The 24,088-nt window shown below is 36.7% G+C and overlaps 1 protein-coding gene across 1 annotated transcript in view; it reads left to right on the top strand.

Annotated features, from left to right (window-relative positions):
* The window catches only part of LOC134842549 (proteasome subunit beta type-1-like), an 87,488-nt gene extending 84,071 nt beyond the window's left edge, over nucleotides 1–3,417 (top strand). Inside the window, exons 2-5 of the mRNA XM_063858938.1 lie at nucleotides 1,886–1,933; nucleotides 2,182–2,371; nucleotides 2,439–2,690; nucleotides 2,826–3,417. Of these exons, the coding sequence (XP_063715008.1) occupies nucleotides 1,896–1,933; nucleotides 2,182–2,371; nucleotides 2,439–2,690; nucleotides 2,826–3,011 (666 nt within the window). The 5' untranslated portion in view covers nucleotides 1,886–1,895 and the 3' untranslated portion in view covers nucleotides 3,012–3,417. The remainder of the gene's footprint in view (nucleotides 1–1,885; nucleotides 1,934–2,181; nucleotides 2,372–2,438; nucleotides 2,691–2,825) is intronic.
* Nucleotides 3,418–24,088: the final 20,671 nt, after the last annotated feature.

Genomic DNA, 24,088 nt, shown 5'->3' with positions numbered 1-24,088 from the left:
TCCTGGGCAGCTCAGGAAGGATCTTCTCTTTCGGTTTTCATGTGTTTCATGCTTTCACGATCTACATCTTGAATCGTGACACTGGTCTCCTTTGGGTCCGACGTCATTTCGATCAGCCATTCCAAGACACGCAGATTCGTCAAGTCTTGTTCATATGACTGCTGTTGCTCGTCGTCGAATTCTACCTCGGGTTTCGACCGGTCAACGACCCACTCATCGTCGTGCTCATCGACTATGTCAATGTCCTGTGACACAGTTATTTCTTCTAGACCCACTACTTTTTCCCCTATCGGAGTGCTCGTTAACGGTTCTGCCGTTCATGATGTTAAAAAAAGAATAACACCCAGGAGCGCCATAAAAACATCTATGTAACATTCGCCTGGAAGTACATGTCGACGGAAAATAAAACTAGGTTCTCAGACAACTGGCCAACGTCTAAACAGCGCTCTACATGCTTTTCACCGTCTCTACCCAGCCAGTTCTTTTGGTGATCTTTTCAACATCGGGTCGACAAAAACGTTACTGTTCTCCTGCTTCGACCAGAACGCTGAAATTCACTTAATTACATGCAGAAATAGTGAGCTCATGGCATGGTCTCAGTTTCCCCTGACCACGAGGTCACTCCTAAAAACAGGGCTACTACTTTTTATTGAATTATTATTGTTTTTGCTTAGAAGATAAAAATCATCATCTCCATCGAAGATGGATCAACCCTTCCCCCCAAATCCTAGCTTCTCATCCTCGTAAAATGAATTCAGATGTTAATTAAATTCAATTCAGGGCATGATACGGAAGCTAAAAGTTTATGTAAAACAGTTTCAGTCGAAATCCCGAGACCCCTCCGGATTCTTGAATCCGGGGAAATAAGACTCTTAGTCTCCCTCCGGAAGGCTGGTTTTCCACCCTTCACCGTTGTTCGCAACGGCCTTGCAACTATTGTAGCGGCACAATAGTTGCAACTCGGAGGGGTCTCTGCTACTTTTCTCGTTGTCGTCGTCGCAACTATTGTTGTTCTGTGTCTATTTCGGTTTTTCTCCAAAATGGCCGTTTTTGACGTTTCTTAGAATAATTACGTCATCATTTTGGAATTTTTAAAATATAGGAATTTCCGAATCCTTCAGCCTTCACGATTTGTCCAATCGTCCGAACAACGCTCTTAATCCTTGAAAACCGCCAATTCGGAAGGTTCGCTGCTAAAAACTCGAAACTGCTGAATCTGCATTTTTGTACATTCTGGTCGAATGTTACAAATGTCACATTTTGCTGGCCTTCAGGTAATTTTTATTGTAATTGAAAGAGTTTTGATTTGTTACTGAAATTTTGATTTGTTACTGAAATTGTAATTTTATTAAGTGTGTAAAATTTTTCGGTTTTTCACTGGATTTGTTTGGCTTCATTTGTTTTTGCTGATGTTTTAAGGAGTAATTGACGTAGTTAAGCGTTGTTGTAAAACAATAATAGACTTTTGTGCTTTGGTGTTTGTGGAGGGGGGAGCGTAAAAATTTAGAATTTCGGAACTTTCAAAAGTTTTTCAACTGAAAACAATTTTGCTCAACGGGAGTCTAACCAACTTTTGCCGGCTTAGTTGCCGATCAATTTTCGTGTCTGATTATTTGATAAACGCCAGTTATTTTGTTTTTTTAAAAAAAGTTTGCTGAAATTTCATTTAAAATTCATTGGCTAATGGAAAAAATAATTTACGCTTTCCAATAACAACAATTCAATTGCACCAAAAACCTGATTGACTTTAAATTTCAAAAGTGGATTTTAGTTTCAAGGTTTACCAGTGGAATGAAGGAATGCATATTGGTCCAGCTTCTCAATTTAGGCTAGTTAATTCTAGTTAAAGCGTTAGAGTTCTGTTGTATCAGTTTCCTGATTTTTAAGAAGCAGTAATGTCTCGAAGATGGAGCCCCTACGATATGAATGGCGGGTGGGTATTTTAAAGTGTCCTAACTACAACTTTTGCTCATCTGTTTAAGAATGTCGTCTTATCATTTTTATCATCTGATTTATTGTATATTTCTGAAGAATTTTCATCATCTTAAGTTTTTTGTTCAAGCCTTGATTGGATCTTGATTCGCACCAAGCCACGATTTTTATTTTTTGAAGCCATCTGATGTTAGCTTGTTTAAAGCCAATCATTTGGTGAACCAATTTTTTTTTTTTTGAAAAATATAGAAGCATTGTTGCGATTGCCGGAGAAGACTTTGCGGTAATTGGAAGTGATACAAGACTTTCAACGGGCTTCACTATATGGACTCGTGAGCAGCGAAGAATTCATAAAGTGAGCGACAATACTGTTGTCGGACAAGTTGGATTCCATGGAGATTGCCAGTTCCTGAAAAAGATAATGGACACCAGAAGCAAGGTACTGGCATGCAACTATTAATTCAATTTAGATTATGATTGTTTTATTAGAAGTGTTCATTGTTCAGATGTACCACTTTGATCATGGAAAGCAAATGAGCTGCTCTGCAACGGCCTCCTTAGTCTCAAAACTTCTGTACTCTAGACGGTTTTTTCCGCTTTACGTCTACAACATTGTGATCGGATGTGAAAAGGACCCCCAAACTGGAAAATACAAAGGACTGGTGTACGGATATGATCCAGTGGGCTCATACGATTCGCAGCCATATGGTGCGCTGGGAACTGCTGGACCTTTGCTTCAACCTCTCCTGGACAATCAGGTAGGCAACATTTTTTTCAAAACAAATTAATAAGAAAATCGTGAATGAATAACTTGTGGCTAAAGATTACCAGCTCCTGAATTTAACAAGAAAATAAGTTTGTGCTTATAATGAGAGTCATCGCTGCTTTTATAGCTGGGGTATAAAAATATGGAGAATCCGACCTTCGTTCCCCTGACAAAAGAGCGTGCAATCTCACTTATCAAAGACGTCTTCATATCAGCTGCTGAGCGTGATATCTACAGTGGTGACAATGCTCACATAGTTATGGTAGATGAACAGGGAATCCACGAGGAGTTTATGCCACTCAGACGAGACTAACATCAAATGAATGAAAAAGTTACACCCAGGTTTATTGATGCAGCAACAAACTCGAATTGTGCCGAAAATTTTTTTGTCCCGAGGTTTTTCAATATAAATAAGGTATTTTTTCAATTCTCAAAGTAGTGGTCGGAAAGCAAAAGCCCCTCATGTTGTATCTTGGTTTTTTATATGAGATAGTTGGAAAAGATGGCTAATTTCATTATGGAAAAGGCTAAACTAAAATATTTCAAACCCACCAAAATAAATTCCGAGGGCAAATAAATAGCGAAATAATTTTGACGAATGATGGCAGTTTGAATGTTGAAAATATATATGCAATGAATTAAATGTTTGGAAGCTTATTAGCGTTGAAGTTGATTTGATGATCTTGAAAATTCAATTTAAAGTGAACTTTGCTCATAAACGGTTAAGGTACTAAACAAGACTGACTTAAATCATCCGGACAAAGTGAATGAAACTTGAAATATTCATTGCGTTTATCTCAAGTTCGGTTAAATTTTGTCGGCTTTGTTGTCAAAACAAAATGTTTTTTTTTCTGATTAGTTAGCAGCAGGGTTGCATAAAAATCTGATGCATATTCTCGATTGATTTGAATCCGATTTTTATTATTTTACCTTGATTTTTTCGATTTTTATTGGAAACGTTTTTGTTTCAAGAATAAAATAATTTACGCAAAATTACTGCTTAAGCATCCGAAAGAAGAACACAAGTTACCCATATTTTTTTTATTCCCAGTCAATTTCTGAGACTGGAGTGGATAAATCTGAAAGTGCTGCAAAAACTTTTCCAGTTAAAAGTATGCTATGAAGAGCGAAGTACGTAACCAATGTAACTGCAAGCTGGGTTGTATGTTTACCGCGGCACTCGGCAGGATAACACAAGGGTTGATTTCTTGATTTCTATTCATTGATTAAAATCCGATTTAAGTCATTGATTCAAATCAAGTTGATTTTAATCATGCAACCCTGGTTAGCAGCTGCTTTCTAAACCTTTTGAAGTGTCAATTTGTTTTATTTAGACAAGTTCACTATTTGATTTTTGAGAGAAAAAAATCCGTTATTTGTGAGATCAACATCAATAGAGCCAACCATGAAACATATTATAGATGGTTTTTGTTGTTGAAAGTAATGATAGATTTTCTGTGATTTTTTTCCAGGAAAAGTCCTAAGATTTGATCACGCTCAGTTTGATTCTTCGCGGTTTGACTTTTGTTTTCTTTTTAAGATCATTTCTCTTGTTTAAAGGGAGGCAAACTCACCTATTGAATAATCAGAGTGGGTAAAAGCAACGAAAAACGCAAACGAACTCGAGTTTCGAAAATGGAATTCATTTTTTAGACTTGCAACGGAATAAAAAAAATGCCTATTAATCCAGTTTTCTCAAAATGGGTTAATTTTTTCAAATAAGTGTCAATCATAATTTGTTCTCACTTAGTCTCATAAATTAATTCAGTTTTCTCGGACTTTTTCTTGAGATTATTTCAATCATCAGCCGTTAAAGCACCATAAGGGGCAGCAGCAAAATATAACATATTTTTTCGCTGTCAAATAGTAGACTGGGGTTTAGGCAGCTTGAAGTTCTATAAAATCAGAGCATTTGTTGTTAATATTTTTTGGCCGATTTTTTCTGAATTTCATTTTAATTTCAGTGGCTAATGGGAAAAATAATTTACGCTTTCCAATAACAACAATTCAATTGCACCAAAAACCTGATTGACTTCAAATTTCAAAAGTGGATTTTAGTTACAAGGTTTACCAGCGGAATGAAGTAATGCATATTGATCCAGCTTCTCATTTTAGGCTAGTTAATTCTTTCTTATGCGAGCTTGCTAGTGTAATGCTATACGTTCAATCAATTTTTTCTACGAAAGCTGCACCATTTAGCGCAATGTTCTGCTGAAAGCTTATCGCTAAAGTAATTTTAAGGGGCCTTTCTTGTACTATTTGATAATATTGATGTCAGCATCTCAAATGTTAAAAAAATAACCTGTGAACTTGATTCATTTTGCTGTTTACACTTGCGAAGCGAGTGTATGAGTACGAAACTTCTTTTTTTTCCAACCTAAGTCGCAAATTTTGGTGCGGCACCCCTATATTGGTGGGGCACCTCTACAGCTTTTTGATAGCATGTGCTTTGACATTCGAATAGTAATTCTCAGTGTTTGAAAAATGTTTTGTACTGCAAGTTTTGTGGACTAAATTATGCATGCTATTTGCATTTCTGAATCTTGCTTAATGCGTAGGCGCGACTTATTTGAGCGCGATGAGTTATTATAAACTTCGAGGGGTTCGAATAATTGTTATAGATTTAATTGAGGCAACCTGATTGGGTATAATAATTCCCGGTTAGGTTTTTCCAGACTTAGGTTTTTTAGTGCTTTCAGTTAATATTTTTGTATTTTCTTTTTATTCCGATTTTCGAAGAAAACGGAATATTTATGCTCGGTGTGGTTTTTTTATTCAGTCAATTTGCGCCGATCGAAATAATGATTTTCAACAAATTTTTTTAGACCCTTTTAAAGATATCGACTTCGTGAGTTCAAATGTAAAAAGATATATTGCCTTCGATTGTTTTTTGTAAAATTATGGGGGTATGAAAATTGCCAAACTTGTCATGTTCTGGACTAAACTTGCGCGCTTTGAAGAGTTTTTTCTTGATGCTAAGAGGTTAAGCGAGTTATTTATGCGTTGTGAATTATCCCGCTCAACAAAATCGTTCCAAATTGAATTGAGGCTAGCTAATTGGTCGTATTAATTTCGTACGACTCAAAATTGTACACATTGGTATGTCCAAAATTTATAGCTTTTCAAAAATTTCTTCCAAAGTTTTTCTTACTTGTGTTTTACAGCTACTCTTTGTCTTTTTGTCGTCTTTGTTTGCAAAGTGCAGCTGTCCCTCTGCATGAAAAGATTCAGTTGCAAAAGGTTGCTTGAATTTGACAGAGCTTTGAAATAAAATTTTATGGATCTTTTATGAGTACTTTCCTTTTTAAGTTTAATTGTTTCGGTTATTCAGTCGGCTTCATCTTTGGGTGTTTAAAGATTTTGTTCTGAGGATGACCCGAACAACAATATATTCTGCGAGCAAAATGCTGGTCTGATTTGCGCTCTTTTATCGATTTAAATTTAAGCTCGAATAATTTGCACTCAACTTGATTTGTAAACTGATTAGGGTTTGAGAATTGATTATTTGAGACAATTAAGGAATGCGGGCTTTGCATTTATCTTTTAATGCGCCGCGGGGGTGGTGAATAAACTGGCGCAGAAATCATTCAAACTTAAATTCAGGCGAGCTCATTGTTTCAATGCTGCATTGCTAGGCACAAAGCATATTGCGTTGTAGTTGATTTTGCTTGTATGGTAAAGATTTATGGCAAAATCAAAATGTTTGCAAATGTTTTTTTTTGCAAAAGTGTTTTTTTTTTGGTTATAACTACATCCATTTTCAAGGGCAGTCGGAGTATTCAGGGCTTGCCGGTGTACCAGTGGTTTGCTTTGATTTGCTCACCCATATTTTAATTGAATTGCACGTGATAGAAAATTGTACATATTTTATAACAGATGTTTTTAGATGAAATTGGGCTATTTTTCTCTTTTTCTGCATGAAATAGGTTTTTTAACGTAGATATTTGTTCTCTTTTGATTCTAATTGTACTAGCATTCCGTAGTAATTAGGGATAAATCCTTAACCTGGAAATTAAAACCTTCCGCGATAATTACTCGAACACGAGAAAGCCTCTATGCCAGAAGACCGACGTTATTTTAGAGAAAAGGTACTAATTTCAATTTCGGATGAAAAATAACGCTTATTTATCTATATTTACTTCTTAGTTCTTATATAAAGGTGGCAATTTGTTTCAACTGATTGGTTTTGTGTTCAAAAAACACAATATTTTTCTTGAGATTATTTCAATCATCAGCCGTTAAAGCACCATAAGGGGCAGCAGCAAAATATAACATATTTTTTCGCTGTCAAATAGTAGCTGGGGTTTAGGCAGCTTAAAGTTCTATAAAATCAGAGCATTTGTTGTTTATATTTTTCGGCCGATTTTGTCTGAATTTCATTTTAAATTCAGTGGCTAATGGAAAAAATAATTTACGCTTTCCAATAACAACAATTCAATTGCACCAAAAACCTGATTGACTTCAAATTTCAAAAGTGGATTTTAGTTACAAGGTTTACCAGCGGAATGAAGTAATGCATATTGATCCAGCTTCTCATTTTAGGCTAGTTAATTCTTTCTTATGCGAGCTTGCTAGTGTAATGCTATACGTTCAATCAATTTTTTCTACGAAAGCTGCACCATTTAGCGCAATGTTCTGCTGAAAGCTTATCGCTAAAGTAATTTTAAGGGGCCTTTCTTGTACTATTTGATAATATTGATGTCAGCATCTCAACTTTTAAAAAAATAACCTGTGAACTTGATTCATTTTGCTATTTACACTTGCGAAGCGAGTGTATGAGTACGAAACTTCTTTTTTTTCCAACCCAATTCGCAAATTTTGGTGCGGAACCCCTATATTGGTGGGGCACCTCTACAGCTTGTTGATAGCATGTGCTTTGACATTCGAATAGTAATTCTCAGTGTTTGAAAAATGTTTTGTACTGCAAGTTTTGTGGACTAAATTATGCATGCTATTTGCATTTCTGAATCTTGCTTAATGCGTAGGCGCGACTTATTTGAGCGCGATGAGTTATAATAAACTTCGACGGGTTCGAATAGTTGTTATAGATTTAATTGAGGCAACCTGATTGGGTATAATAATTCCCGGTTAGGTTTTTCCAGACTTAGGTTTTTTAGTGCTTTCAGTTAATATTTTTGTATTTTCTTTTTATTCCGATTTTCGAAGAAAACGAAATATTTATGCTCGGTGTGGTTTTTTTATTCAGTCAATTTGCACCGATCGAAATAATGATTTTCAACAAATTTTTTTAGACCCTTTTAAAGATATCGACTTCCTGAGTTCAAATGTAAAAAGATATATTGCCTTCGATTGTTTTTTGTAAAGTTATGGGGGTATGAAAATTGCCAAACTTGTCATGTTCTGGACTAAACTTGCGCGCTTTGAAGAGTTTTTTCATGATGCTAAGAGGTTAAGCGAGTTATTTATGCGTTGTGAATTATCCCGCTCAACAAAATAGTTCCAAATTGAATTGAGGCTAGCTAATTGGTCGTATTAATTTCGTACGACTCAAAATTGTACACATTGATATGTCCAAAATTTATAGCTTTTCAAAATTTTCTTCCAAAGTTTTTCTTACTTGTGTTTTACAGCTACTCTTTGTCGTCTTTGTTTGCAAAGTGCAGCTGTCCCTCTGCATGAAAAGATTCAGTTGCAAAAGATTGTTTGAATTTGACAGAGCTTTGAAATAATATTTTATGGTTCTTTTTTGAGTACTTTCCTTTTTAAGTTTAATTGTTTCGGTTATTCAGTCGGCTTCATCTTTGGGTGTTTAAAGATTTTGTTCTGAGGATGACCCGAACAACAATATATTCTGCGAGCAAATTGCTGGGCTATTTTGCGCTCTTTTATCGATTTATATTTAAGCTCGAATAATTTGCACTCAACTTGATTTGTAAACTGATTAGGGTTTGAGAATTGATTATTTGAGATAATTAAGGAATGCAGGTTTTGCATTTATCTTGTAATGCGCCGCGGGGGTGGTGAAAAAACTCGCGCAGAAATCATTCAAACTTAATTTCAGGCGAGCTCATTGATTCAATGCTGCATTGCTAGGCACAAAGCATATTGCGTTGTAGTTGATTTTGCTTGTATGGTAAAGATTTATGGCAAAATCAAAACATTTGCAAATGTTTTTTTTTTTGCAAAAGTGTTTTTTTTTTGTTATAACTACATCCATTTTCAAGGGCAGTCGGAGTATTCAGGGCTTGCCGGTGTACCAGTGGTTTGCTTTGATTTGCTCACCCATATTTTAATTGAATTGCACGTGATAGAAAATTGTACATATTTTATAACAGATGTTTTTAGATGAAATTGGGCTATTTTTCTCTTTTTCTGCATGAAATAGGTTTTTTAACGTAGATATTTGTTATCTTTTGATTCTAATTGTACTAGCATTCCGTAGTAATTAGGGATAAATCCTTAACCTGGAAATTAAAACCTTCCGCGATAATTACGCGAACACAAGAAAGCCTCTATGCCAGAAGACCGACGTTATTTTAGAGAAAAGATACTAATTTCAATTTCGGATGAAAAATAACGCGTATATATCTATATTTACCTTTTAGTTCTTATATAAAGGTGGCAATTTGTTTCAACTGATTGGTGTTAGGTTCAAAAAAAAAACATTCGGGAGTAATCAGGGCTACGCCGGGTTACCAGCGGTCTGGTTTTGTTTGCTGACCCATAATTTTATTGTATTGCTCGTGCTAGAAAATTGAACATTCTATGACAGATGATTTTTCAGATGAAATTGGGCTACTGTTCTTTTTGTGCGTGAAAGACGTGCCCAAATTTACCCTTTTCGAGATTTGACTTTGGATATCCTTTTAAATTAATTTCCTTTTTTATAAGGGAGGAAAACTCCACTACCTAACAGCGGAAGTGTAAAAGTCACGAAACACGTGATTGACTTCGAAAAAGGTTTTTAATTATCCTATATCCCAGCGAAATTTGAAAATTTACTCATCGGTCAAGTTTCCTCAAAATGGGTTAGTTTATCAAACATGCCAGTCATAATTTGTTTTATAGATTTTTTCTCTTATATCAAATCGAAATATAGACTTTTCGGGTTAAATACTTGTTTAACAAAATCAGATGAATGTTTTGTGATGCTGCTTTACTGCTGAGATGCTCAAATTCATCAAAATTTAAATGTAACCAGTGAGTACCAGTTACTACTGGAACATGCTCTATCTAGAACTCCGATCATGTTTTGTATAATTATAGAACGACATTATTTTTCTGCTATTGTTTTTTCGGCTTCATGATTTTCGATTTAAGCTCTGTTGGCTTACTTTCCAAATTCCGTAGTCCTCTGAATACGCTTCCTATAGAGCTATCTTGGATCATTTTGACGTTACATGCACTTTTTTGCAATATGATTTTTGAGGAAAGTTTTAGCTGAGTTTCAGCTTATTGGCTGTCTGCACTTATTCTGTCGGCTGATTCACCCATTTTTGAGTAAACTTTCCGGTTTAGTTCTGTTGACATCGATAAGACACTAGCGCCATTTTTAAATGCCCAAATGTTAGCCCCACTAGAACCTTTGAAACGACGAAAAGAAAAACAATACTTGGTTTTTTTTGTTTTTCAACTTCCTTCTTCAATTGTAAAACTGTAACATCGTTTGAAGTTCTGTTTGCTTAATACTACACGAGAAAGAAATAACATTACTTCACAATTCATTTCAAAGTAAAAAGTGTATCAAAATATATGGAGATAAATATATCACCTTACTTTTTAAACGAGGCTCGGACAATACAACGGAACTTTCGTCCACTTCAATGTATGCTCTAGGACTTTTGTGTGATGATATTTAAATGTATTTTGCGAGAAAAATAACCTAACCTGAATAAGCATAACTTTGACTTAAAAATAAGAAATACTACACGATAAATATTTTTTCTCGTGTAGTAAGTTTTTTTGTTGTTGCAATAAGCAGGGGTATTGCAATCGGGCATTAGACTTTTTTCACTAAACAACTTTGTCCCTAGGACTCATCTGGACGTCTAGACTCATCTCTACCTTGTTTGATAATGTATTCAATTTTCTTAGCCTTCTCGGCCAACCGCCTGGAGGTAATTAATATGCCTAGGACGGCAAAGGTCTTGGGTTCGAATCTGACCGGGACGTTTTTTTCGAATTGGAAATATTGTTTCAAATAAATTGTCGGCCAATTATTTCTCTGCTTATCTGTTGCCGGCTTTAATGCCACATTTGAATTTTTTTTTCTGCTCGCATTTTTCTCCAATGTTGTTTTTTGGTGTTTGATTTACGCCTATAGTTTGTAGTTTTGCTTACCTTGAATTCGTTTTTATTTAGTTTTTTGTTTCGAAAAAAAATCCTTGTCCCAAATTATTTCAGCCTATTTTTCATAGGTTTATTGGCCGAATTTTTGGCCGTTTCAAAATAAACACAGTTTTACAACTCCACTCCGCATTTTTCAAATTAGTTTTTTTCAGAAACTTCTGATTTTTACAAAAGGACATTGATTGCAAGTCAGCTTACTCCCCTGTGTGCCTGCATGCTCCGCTGGAGTCTTTTTTTATTAATTGAACCCTCTGTCTACGGCCTTCGACAAAGTGTGGTGGAATATTTGACCCATATTTTTTTTGTTTTCTAAAAAGCCACCATTCTCAAACATCAGTTTCTGATTTCAGTTAGTATAACTGTTTTGAAAAGCTCCCCTGCATAAAAGGCTAGGCCAAATATGTTTTTTTTTCTTCACAAAGTTATAGCCTTCGGGTAAGTCAAACTTTTGATAATTGACCGTTTTGTGAACCTTTTTGACTTTTTTCGAAAACTAACCCCTAAGATCTGATTATGTGGGTTCAGTGAGGTAACGGGTGGTGGAAAGCTCCCCCGCATTAGCTGTTACTAACAAAAAAAAATTACACAAGAAGTTATCACCCTCGAAAAAGTAAAAAGTTTGATTTTTAACCTTTGTCGAAAACTGCCCTCCCAAATCTGAAATTTTGGGTTCAGTCGAAATTACAGGTTGCGTGATTTTCATCTGCATAATTTTTTTTAAACAAAAAAGCTATGTTTCTCGGAAATCTCAAATTTTTGATTTGCTGAATATTTTTTTGTTTTCTCGCTAGCAATCCTGCCAAATATGACATTATAGGTTTAAGCGAATGAACAGGTTGCCTATATAATTGGCTATGCCTGCCTATATAATTGTGATGATATACAATTGCCTGTATACGCCTACCTATTTAATTGGCTATGCCCAGTTTGCTTAAGAAAATTACTATTGCCTTGAAACCAGTTAAAGTTTTTGAAACTTTGACAGTTTTTTTTGGAAATTTATTGACTTAACGCGAAAACTACCGGGTCGATTCTCAGGTTTTGCTCAATCAAAAAACCCGTTTTTGGAAATTTTCTCTGTTTAAGTGGCCATAACCTGCTTTTTGAAGAAAAAATTCATAGGTTTTGGAAGGTATTTAACTATTTTTGACCGTTTTCTTGAAAGTTTTTGAATTTTCTTAAAATTTACGCAATCAAATCTGAGATGAAAAGTTCCATTCAAAAAAGACATTAAGATAATTGTTCAGACAGAAGCGGCGGTTTCTTATCTTTTTGCTGAAGAAATGTTATCTCTCTGCGAAAACTGATTATCTCAAAAATTCTTACTCTTCTAACTTATTTTAGTAGAAAAACAGCTATGGTTTATGACAAAGTCCAATTTTGTAATCACACTTTTTGTGCCACATCAGTATAGCAAATTCAATCAATGTCAAAGTTGTACCTCTAGCTTTGGTGGGCTCCTAGTTCGTTTTTATCGAGACATACGAAAGTTTGGTTCTAGTTTTTTCAACATCTAAAAATTTTTTTGACTTATGTTTTTTGTTAGTGTTGTATCGCAAGTGGTGCGAAACTCCGGTTCACCTTTGTGTTCAAATTATTTCAAAACTAATAAACATATCAAGATTTTGCAGAACAAAAAATAGCACCTTTCTTATCAAAACGAGACTCGCACAATAGAATGGGACTGTTGTCCACTTCACAGTGCCCTAGAATTTTTCGTGATGATATTTCATTATATGCACAAAAAATGTTCATATTTTTGACATAAAAGAAACTTTCCGCGAGGAATAAAAAATTTCTTCGAGTTACTTCACAATAATGTTTGTATCAAACTTTTTTAGATAAAAATAGCACCTTACGTTTTCAACGAGACTCGGACAACAACGGGACTTTTGTCCACTTCCCAGTCTGCCTTAGGACTTTTTATGAAGATGAAGAAATGTACTATGTAAAAAAAACATTGCGCGAGGAATAAATAACTTCATTTTTCCAAGTTTTTTCACAATAATATTTGTATCAAAATTTTGTGGATAAAAAATCGCACCTTACGTTTTCAACGAGACTCGGACAACAACGGGACTTTTGTCCCCTTCCCAGTCTGCCCTAGGACTTTTTATGATGATGAAGAAATGTACTATGTAAGAAAAAACTGATTTCTCTTAATTTTGACATCAAAAGAAATACTACACGAGATCTAAACAAATTTACTTTTTCAATTTATTTCAAAGTAAAAATTGTATCAAGATTTTGCAGATAAAAGAACAGCTTCTTACTTTTTAAACTGAGACTCGGACAACACAATATGACTTTTGTACACTTTACAGTATGCCCTAGTACACTTTGTCATGATAGTTCAAAAATTTCTACCAGGAAAAAAAAACTAAATGTGCATAAATGATTTAAAACGGAGATTTGAAAAACACTGTTTGATAGATAATTAGATGAAAGTTTTGTTCAGTTTACAAAGCATACGATGTAGTGAAAAGAATTTTAAAAAAAACGAACGCAATTTTTTTTCTGATTTTCCATTTTTCTATTTCTTGAAACGCATCTCAAACTAAACGTTTTTGTTGTTTCTTGAAACCCATCTCAAATCTGCGTTTTCAGATAAAAACAAATCTAGTTTTGAATCTAGTCTTCAATTTTCATTCCATTCCTTAAGCAAAGTATAATAGTACGATCTTTCATTTTTTCAACCGAAGTCGCAAATAAAAGTGCTACTTTTGGTGGCCCTTTTTGAATCGGTAGGCTGCGGTAGCAGTGTGATACCATATGTGCTTTGACATTTGATTATTAGCAAAAAGTTAACACAGCTGATGCATTTTTAATTCATCAAATGAACCGATAAAAAATATTTGTGTCAAACTGGAATACAGTGATAAAAAGCTGGATTTCAGATATTTTCCAATTGAATGTATCTCGCATTTTTTTGAAATGCATAATTTATACAGAATTCAAACATGAAAAATTGACTTTTTGTATTTGGTGCTACATTTGCCGAACGGCTTTGGCAATTTATTGGCATATGTAGCTGCGTTATTGGTGGCTAGTTTTTGTGATTTTAAGCATCCATGGCTGAGTGGTTGGTACGTGAGATTTAAATTTGCCAGATCGTAGATTCGAATCCAACACGTTCTTTTTTTCCTTGATAGAGTTGCTTTGAGGTCATGTTCTCGCAAGTGTTTGCAAAGCGCAGCTTCGCCTCTGAGTAAAGAATAAATTCCAGATCTTTCAAATCGTGGAGCTTCGTGATTTTCTCCACAAAATAAAAAATTGTAGCTACCTTCGAAATGTACTAACAGTTTGTTCACGTTTATATTTCAACATTCCTTCTCTCGTGGAATAAGTTTTTCTCTGACGTTTTGATTAAATTTGCGAGAACAAGTATTTGATAATCGGAAACTAGCTTTTTTCTGTAAACAACTTGTATGAATCTGTAAAAAACATTGTGAAGTTGCTTTATTGGTGATCCTGAGTAACTTCCTCCACACATTGAAATTTGTAGCATCCTTTGAAATGTAATGTTTTCCCAGTTTTGCATTTAAAAATTTCTACTCTCATGAAAGTTTTCTTTCGCTGACATTTTGATTACACTTAGGAGATCAAGCGTCTTGTAATCGGGTAAAACACTTTTTCCCGTAAACAAGTTTTGTTACACATCTGTAAGATACTTTGAAGTTTCTTTTTAGTGAACCTTAGCTACTTCGAGACTTTTTCACACTTAGCTTAAAGGTACGCGGATGCCTTTGTGCTCTAAGTTCTTGAGTTTCAGTTTAGTCGGACTTTGTTTTTTTTTCAGTATGTATGAAATTGAAATTTTTTCCGGGAAAAAGTGAACCGTCGTACTTTCATATGTCTGCTTATGTTTTGTCGGATAACTTGCCATATCTAAGGGTTTTCCTCTGCTGCCAGCAATTTTCATCGTAGACGGGATGGTTTTGTTTACTCCTGTACTTTGTAAAATTAAAGGCCCTGAGGCTATGTTGTCCTTAGTTTTTCTGTTTTTTTTTGCTCAAAAGCTTTATTGGGCCTTGATGGTACTCGTTTACGTTTAATTGGCCTTGTTAGTTATTTTGAGTTGCTTCAAAGGCAAAAAAAATAGTTTTAATTGCTCAGCATTCAAGGTAGCTCTGGTAGAGCAACCGCGTTGGACCTGGAAAACGCCTAATTTATGACAATTAGATGGTTTTTGTGAAGTTTTTCCGTTTTCTCAAGCTACGCATTCAAGTTTGAAATTATAGTTTCGAAGGACCAAGGTTTAAAAGATCAAAGAAACAAGTTGTGGAAATCTTTCCTGCAAAAGCGACAATTGGTTAAATTCACTGGGGAAACCGTCATGGTCTTATGAAAAAGCATTTTTTTCGTTTATTTTTCTAACTTTTTTTAATTTTCTAGAAAAGTACACCTTGAAATCTGACTCTAAAGTTTTTGTCGAAGAAGGAAATGAAAAAGCGTTGAGAAAACTAGAGAAAAGTTCATGGACCACTTAACATTTGATTTACGGTGTAATGCGTACGTGTTTGAGTTACCCAGGTAATTGCTCCAATGTCCGATGTGCATAGAGAGTCTAGGTCAAACGTTCGATTTGTCAATTATCAACTATGTCAAACATCCGAATTTGTATAAAAATTACGTAATAATATGACGCAAGAAGTCAAACAAAACATAGTTCAATTAGCCGATTCCGATTTAGCCGAATCAATTTAAGGTAGCCTGTGGGCGCGCTGAGCGCGTGTCAAAGCTTCATGGCGGTAACTGGCTCTAAATTTTGTATAGATTATTAGCTTCTGTTTGCAAGCTTGCAACGCATTGGCACATTCCACTATACAAGATCTTTTAAGGTAGAAATCGGATCTTTGCCCCGTTTTTTCATTTTTTGAACAATGTTGGATGATATATATTTTTATCTGAAATGAATGTGAATGGTTACGGCATAACCCCGAGAGCTGACAAATAGCAAACAGTTGTTAAAAAACTTTGAAAAAACGGGGGTTAGGAAATAAAATGCATATCAATGCTTCCAGTTCTTCATATCAGAACTTATATATAGTTGTAGGTTTTTGAGAAATAAAATTGTAAGGCTATCATTAACTTAAATTTTTCTTAGGCTGCTAATCAAACTGTTTACTTCGTGTGAATTTATGTAACTTTGAGATTGTGTAATTTTTAACTGCCTTTTGAAAATTAATATCGACGTTCTTTTAAAAAAGCATCGTTGAGCTAAGAAAATGGATGGCTGGGACATTCAGTTTTCTCCGCCCAAGTCACCGATATGTGCTTTAGATCTTCGGGCCAATGTGTATTTTAAGTCTTAATTTGGTACATATTTTGTATGCTTGAAAAATTGTGTTCTTGTTTTAAATTAACAAAAAATTCTAGTTTATGTCTTCTATAGGTTGAAAATAAAGCAGAGGACACTGTTTATCAATTTCATATTAGGCCCATTTGACCAGCCCAATTTTACCTCGTAGTGCGAAAACTATGAAACAAAACCCTACGGGCTAAACGGAAGGAATTAAATTTCCCAAAGTGCGAGATTTTTTCTGCTGCCGGGTTAATAAAAGAAATTATCTCTGAAAAGCGATAGATAACAAAACTATTTTTGTTCACAACCATAATCTTCATCTTTTGAGAGATAAAATTCATTAATTTTCCCATCTTGTCGAAGGCGACTGGTTGGCGTCATTTTGCAATTATGGAAATAGCTCTTTATGGTTTGTCAAATCTCTTTCTTCTTTCAATTTATGGAAATAACCCTTGGGATGCTTGAATTTTGATTAACATTATGTTGCGGTAATTGTTGATAAGAAGCCATTGTCCCATTACAAAAAACAAAATCGCCATTTGGTTCACTTTCATCTAAATTTACGACCAAAATCATCCGAATAATTATGCTAAGTTACAGTTTTTAGACAAAGTCGTGATGGAAGCGCATCAAGTAAAATTAAGATTTGGGCAGCAAAAAAGCCACAAACATTGATGTTGCTAATCTAGCTAGACGCTCAAATTTATTATCTTCCTTTATAATAGCAATAATTTTTTATTTAAGCCGATTCCAACGAAGCTGCTTGAAAGCCCCCGAGATTTAAATAGAGAGAAGCAAATGTTTTATTACTGCTGCTTAATAACTGCAGTTGCTTGATCTCCAAACTGACATGTACAAATCAGCCATGTCAAATGCCTGGCCCACTGGTAAACACGTAAGTGAAGCTAATGATAAATCGCCTTTAAAAGTAATTTGTACTTTATTTCAACTATATTTTTGAGAGTTTTTCAACTTTTAGGTTGCAAAAACAAAAAAAATGTTCGTTTTTCCATCATAGATCAAATAGCTCAAAAAAGATAGTAAAGCTTAAGCAAAATGCAACTGACTTCAATAAGTCCTTGATTCTTTTTTTGCGATGAAAAATTTCAAGGAAAAATTTAGGAGGTTTACTATTTATCTTAACTAATTCAACTATAAACTATGCTCGATTGACTCAAAATTTGGTTCACAAAGTAAACCCGGTTTCTTGCTTTTTTAGTCTTCGCCTACCTTGTAAAGTTTTTGTCCGAAAAAAGTCACGCCTACCTTGTAAAGTTTTTGTCCGAAAAAATTAGTCTTCGCCTACCTTGTAAAGTTTTTGTCCGAAAAAAGTCATGCGAAAATCTTTTGTCATTGGTAGTAGCGTAAACAAAAAGTTCCGTTTTTACAGAAAAACCCAAATTAGAACCACGCTACTTCATTGGATTATTTAATTGAAAAACTAAGATTTGGGATCATTTTCAGGATAGTTTTTTATTCAATAAGACATTCAATTAACCTTTATTTAATTTCACTTGCTAATATTAGATGCAAAAAATTTAGATCAGTGAATCACTGCCTTGTTGATCAACCAATATTTGGCTCAATTAATTACAATTTTGGAATCAGCTGAAAATTATCAAATCATGCAATAGTTTTTATTCTTTTAAGCCCATTTGAATACAGAAACGGGGCTCAGGAATTGACACGACCGAAAAATTGGACAAAAAAGGATTTGAGGCGATAGTGTTTGATTACAAAGTTCATGTTTTTGTTAATGATGAAGCCACATTAATACAAAAACTGGTTATATTTTCGAATTGGATCAACATCAGCAAAATGGAACTGTAAAGTTTTTGTTGTGGAGACTGTAAAACTGGTTATGTAATTATGTTAGATTCGTTATTAAGTATGATATTTACGTAATCTGTTCAAGGCCAACGTCCTGGAGATTGTTGGTATTGCGTATCGCCAGTGGCGTCGTCTCCTAGAGAATTGGAAACGTTATCTTTCTCAATTGTTTTACTTAAACACAACTTATTTCTATACGGAGGTTAGAAATACTTCCACATGGCGCAGCCAGCAACCGAATCTAGCTATTATAGGCCGGATGTAATTTAGCATGGCCTTTCTCAGGAACCACCGGTCCCCTGAGAAGACTGGGCTCAAAAAATCTAGTTTGTGGTCATTGCCAAAGAGGAGATCGACATTGACGATTCACTAGATGTCACTGTGGTAACGGAAACCGTGTATCCGACATTAGAAGAGCCGGCCGGCGGGTACCAAAAAAAAGCCCAGGTGCGGGCGAATAGAAAGGTTCGCAAAACAGGCGATACGAGTCTGGAAGGAAAAAGAAACTCGCCGATCAGATGAAGAGAAACGACTATTCCGCGGGAGCACGAGATGAGAGGCGGATGAACGACTGAAGTCGAAATTTTTCTTATCGTTGGGGAAGCAGGGGCAACGAAGCTTCTTTCAAAAATATCTGAATAATAAAATATTGGATATTACCTTTGTTGAGTTATGGAAAATAGCAACGGATGGGTTCTATCGAAAACCGAATGTTACGAACCAATAGTTTATCCTGTTTGGTCGTAAACAGCGAGATAATAATGAAGGAATGGAGCAGTTTTTCGAAACCCTCAGCGACTTGGCTTAAGGTTCTGATTTTGGTCCCAAGGTGCGAGACTTTTTCATAATCAACATGAAGAACGATGAGGTAAGAAAACAGCTTTGCATGAATGCAATGAGTCCCAACGATGCTCTTCAATTTGCGCTGGTGAGAGAAAGAAGAGAGATGATGTACAAACGCTTGAATGGTGGGTTCCCAAGAATGTTGAAACGAGTTTCATCAGGGGCGCCAGAACCAGAACGCCAATGGAGACAATCAGCAAGGCTACATCAAAAGAAAATCAGTAAACGACATTAAAGGGCTGAAATCAGATAAATGCCACTACTGTGGAAATTGGCTGAAACTGAACCATAAGGAGAAATGCCCAGCAAAGAACCTCATCTGTAACAATTGCAGTGCAAAGGGGCCACTTTGCTAAGTATTGCAAGAAAGCTGTGTTAAATCAGATTGACTGTTCTTATGATTTCAACCAATTCGAAACAAACGTAATCCATTAATTGTAAAGGCAGATAGAAGAGGATGAAATTGAAGTATTTGCCATAAGGACTGTGTGGGACCAGGCAGGAAAAGAGAATTGAAAACTGTTCAGCATACAAATAGGCAAAAACGGATGGGAAACGGAATTCTAGATTGATTGTGCTAGCACTTTCTCGTTCATCTCTCAGATGAAGCTGCACGAACTCAAAAATCAGGATCGGTACCTAGAAGTAAATGCAGTCCCGAATGATCTTCGCAATGTGTTCTATAGCGCAATACGACGTTACCAAAATCATTGGACGAATAGTAGTCAAAATTGAGTCCGAGGGCGGGTTTTCCGAGGGTGCTGAGTTGTTAGAAGGACACTCTGGGAAACATTTTATTACCGTCGTTGGGAATCGAAGTTCTTCAAAAACGAATTTCACGGGGTGTGAATGATGTTGTCAGGGGGCCACGAGACCGGGGGTAAATTTTGTACTCGTCTATTCAACGTAAGTACATCAAACGTATTTTGGGGGAATTTGAAGAACTGTTTGAACGGAAGGGTTTGCTTCGAAATTGCGAAGTACGAACGCATTTCATCAGCCACCACGACCTATACAGTTGAAGAGCAAGCGAGTTCTGATACATGTCTTACCTGAGGTTGAGGAGACAATCGAAATTTTGTTGAACGATGGACATATTGTGAAGTTAGGAAAATGCGCAGAGGAATGTTTCATCTTGCCTACGGTGGTTACGGCAAAACGTGATATGAGTTAAATTCGCCCTAAACTCGAAATTGATTAATAAACAAATTTATCAAAACCAGTATCAGCTGCCAAACATGAATGAGTTGGTTGACAATGAGGCGTTGGCCATCAGTGGCGACACGAATGCACCGGTATGGTTTTCGAAAATTGATTTGAAATATGCAGGTTCTCAGATGCAATTAAGTGAAGAAACGAGTCGCCAATGCAACTTTAGTATAATTGGGCAAAGTATAACGGGTATATACAGCTTTAAAACGGGGTTCTACGGTTTGGAAGATCTGCCAAACGAGTTCCAGCGGGTGATGGATTCCAGCTTGGGACATTTACCGGGGGTACACTTTTACCTAGATCATACTGTACTTACAATCAGAGGGTCTGAAGAACGCCCTTGGCGTGAATTCAAAACCGTCCTAAACGTACTAAATCGTATCAATGCTGCAGTCGAATGGAGCCAATGTACATTCCTTGTCAACGAAGTAGAGTGGCTGGGGTTTCGGCTGTCCAATAAAGGTACAGTCCCCGTAGAAAGAAAAATTGAATCTAATGTTAGTATGAAAAAACCGGAGAACGTTACCGATATCCGTTCACTAATTGGGTCAATCAACCAATTTATTAGAATTAATCCGAATCTCACGGCGACAACGGAACTGTTTTGTAATTTGCTGAAGAAACATTACAGGTTTGAATGGAGTTCTAATCATGAGAAGGCCTTCTCCGAAACGAAAAAAAAAACGATGGGGAATTTCGTCCAAAACCACCATTTCGATGTCGGAAAACAAACAAGAATAAAATGCGACGCACAAAAACGGATCGTGGCCGCATTAGAGCAACTTCATACCGACGGCTGAAAACCTATCTGCTATGTCCCTAGGTTTTTAAATGAAGCGGCGCTAAAATACAGCATTAATGAGTTAGAACAGTTGGCGGTTGTTTGGACGGTGACTCATTACCAAAACTACTTATTTGGGGCTCCGTTCAAAATTGTTATGGATCAAAAGGCCCTTTTATCTTGCTTGTCAGAGAAGAACTCGAAAACAACATAAACGCGGTTAGTTGTCTGGTTCGATCGTTTGTTGCCTTTCGAGGCACCCCGTTGGTGACGCTCCAAAAGTGTCACAAGGGACAATAAATTTGTTGTAGCGCAAATTAATAGTATGAATAGGCTGTTACAACTATCCATAGTTATTTAACTGGAACGCAGAAACGAAAGAATGACGTAGTATGCAAAACACGAACGGAAGGAGAATTACGTCATCGGAAGGAATGTGCAGCGAATAAATTCATCGACGCGTTTAAGAAATGTCATTCGATCAAAATTTGCACTTCAAACCATTTGAGAAGAGAGCTGTGTTCAAGTTGTAAGCTATTAAATCCACTTTCGATGACTAATTTAGATACAGAGGGGCAGGAGACCCAAAAGCTAGAACATTACCGTCGATCAATGTTCACGGTACTACATTGAATAAGCAGCCGACGGCTGGTTCTAACATTATCCCACCGGCTAAGTATCCTAGCATCTTATTTAATTGACGAGAATTCCTTAATGCAGAGTTTATTGCAATACTAGCAGAGGCCGATGAAATTCTTAACTGTATTAATGAATTGTTGCTCGGGAAAAACTAAAACCAAATTCGAAGCTTCTGTCATTATTTCAACCATTATCTAGACAAATTACATGCATCACGTGGAATTGTTTTCCTTGAAGACCGGATTGTTATGCCACCTAGCTTAGGTTATGGTGCGGTTGTACCAGGGACATAATACGGGAATGTTCAAGATGCGAGATGTCTTCAACAACTACTTAAGGTGGCCACATATGTATCGGCAAATCCAACTCACCGCGCCAATTGTAAAGAATGCGCACAGTCCGGTAAGAACATAGGTAATTATTTCCGGAGGGGGACGTTACTAAATTGAACATCTTACAAGAACCCAATCAAGAATTGCAGTTGGATTTTTTGGGCCCGCTACCGCCGGTATGGGGTGCTAATAAATACTTGCTCGTTCGTATAGACAAATTTTCGAAATTTCCATCGATTTATTTAAAAGGAGAACTACTACTACGGTTAATAGAGAAATTCTGAAAAATTATATCGCGCTGCACGCAATTCCACGAGCTATTAGTGCGGACCAGGGATTGGGTTTCTTTGCGAAATCAATACAGGAATTTTCTGCCACTAATAACAATCAAACAGTTTTCGCCCCGGTAGTGCAGCATCGCGCCACAGGATTAGTGGAACGATTCATACGTACCCTTCGAGAACGTCTTATGGCATTCTCGTTTCAAAAGCCGCGGCCGGCGCTCAAAACGGCAATAAATTAGATTTTTTTCACAATTCGAAAAACACTTCAACAATTAATGGGATGTTCGGCATTTGAGGCACATTTTGGTCGTAAGCCAAACACCGTGTGGCATACGGTGGCAAGGGTTGCTTCGTCGAAAAACTTATTTTGGAGAATTTTTTTTATTCTCTAGATCGCAACAAGAAGATGTTTCTGGCGCGAGTTATGCAGGAATACACAAGTCCCGATGACAACGCTACCATATTATCAGCATGTACAATCGAGTCGAGCATCCGCTTGCGTAATCAACGCCATTTCCGAGTGGAAAACCAAAAATTTCCACGAATAAGGCGCCATTCTTAACTGCCCAACAGAAAGGTTATCATATATTTCGGAAAAATCAGGATCGGTTGAAATCGCAGCCATATTTTGAACTTTTCAACGAGAGCATTATACGGGAATCCGATCATACGGTTACATTGGATTCGGGAAAGGTGGTACATAAATCTGACTTTCCGATCAGTTTGGGTGACTTCGATTCAGAGACACTAACAACTCTGGACAAAATCTTCGCGGCCACGTCCAACAACAGGTCCCCGCAATGAAGCGACATTACAGGCCACAGCCGAGATACCCACAGACACAACACCACGATGACCATTATATGATGTCACGGGCACAGCAAACAACAGCATCTGGATTGATAGCTCATCCGAGGGTTTGATGACTGCGGATAGCTGACGACAACCCCGGAGGCGATTAAAACAAAGGCCGGTGTGACGGGTATACACCAGAGGAGCCATGTACGAGTGGTTCTTTGGTACAGACCCACTAACCGGTCTTGAGGCATAACACGAGGCCACTCAGGGATCGGCGACCACCGAAGTTTTTTGGAGAGCATTTCTTCACCAGTGCGGTAACGATAGAAACAAAGTAAATGTGGTATCGGCCAACTATACGTCGGATGCGGACCTTAACGTGTTACCACAAGCAGCTGCAGGCATGCCGGGTAGTAAAATTGTCAGCCGACCACGAGGGAGAGCCCAAGTTTGGGAGCGAACACTACCAGAGAAAGTGCCAATCAGCCCGAAAAAAAAAAATACCAAGCCCAAGGAAACGTAATGCAAAGGATACTTATTTTGATAAAAATTTGTGCCGTTTCTTTTTGGGCGACGATTATGTTCAAGACGATATTACCGGACTGAACTAAAACGTGTCGGGACACTTTGTGGATGTTCTCGACAAATTGCATCGAATCATCAAGCATTCGATCGGTTTACCGTCATTGGTCGATGCCTACGGCAAAAGCGTGGATGGAATTCGCATCCAAGAATTATATCAGGGCTTGGAGGCCCGTATCGGAAATGGCCGGAAGAATCCGGCCCTGGAAAAACTGGTCGACGTTGCCCAAGTGGAGATACAGCGGACGAGGGAGAATCTACATAAAGCGGGCCACATACTCCTAGATAAATTAATGGCCGTGTCGGGAATTGCGGTTGTTGCATCCCGCCGATTTAGCAATACCGACTCTATTAGTCCTTCTAAAGCTAGTCTTGAAGTAGTTACCCAGTGACATCAAACATCACTTATTTCGTCGTCGGAAAACTTTAAAGCAGCCTTGGGCACAGTATTAGATCACAAGGAATCGACGGTAG

Source organism: Symsagittifera roscoffensis, chromosome 3, assembly GCF_963678635.1.
Source record: "Symsagittifera roscoffensis chromosome 3, txSymRosc1.1, whole genome shotgun sequence".
Lineage (NCBI taxonomy): Eukaryota > Metazoa > Xenacoelomorpha > Acoela > Convolutidae > Symsagittifera > Symsagittifera roscoffensis.
Note: the sequence above shows the minus strand (reverse complement) of the source record. Positions and strands in the feature narration are given on the sequence as shown.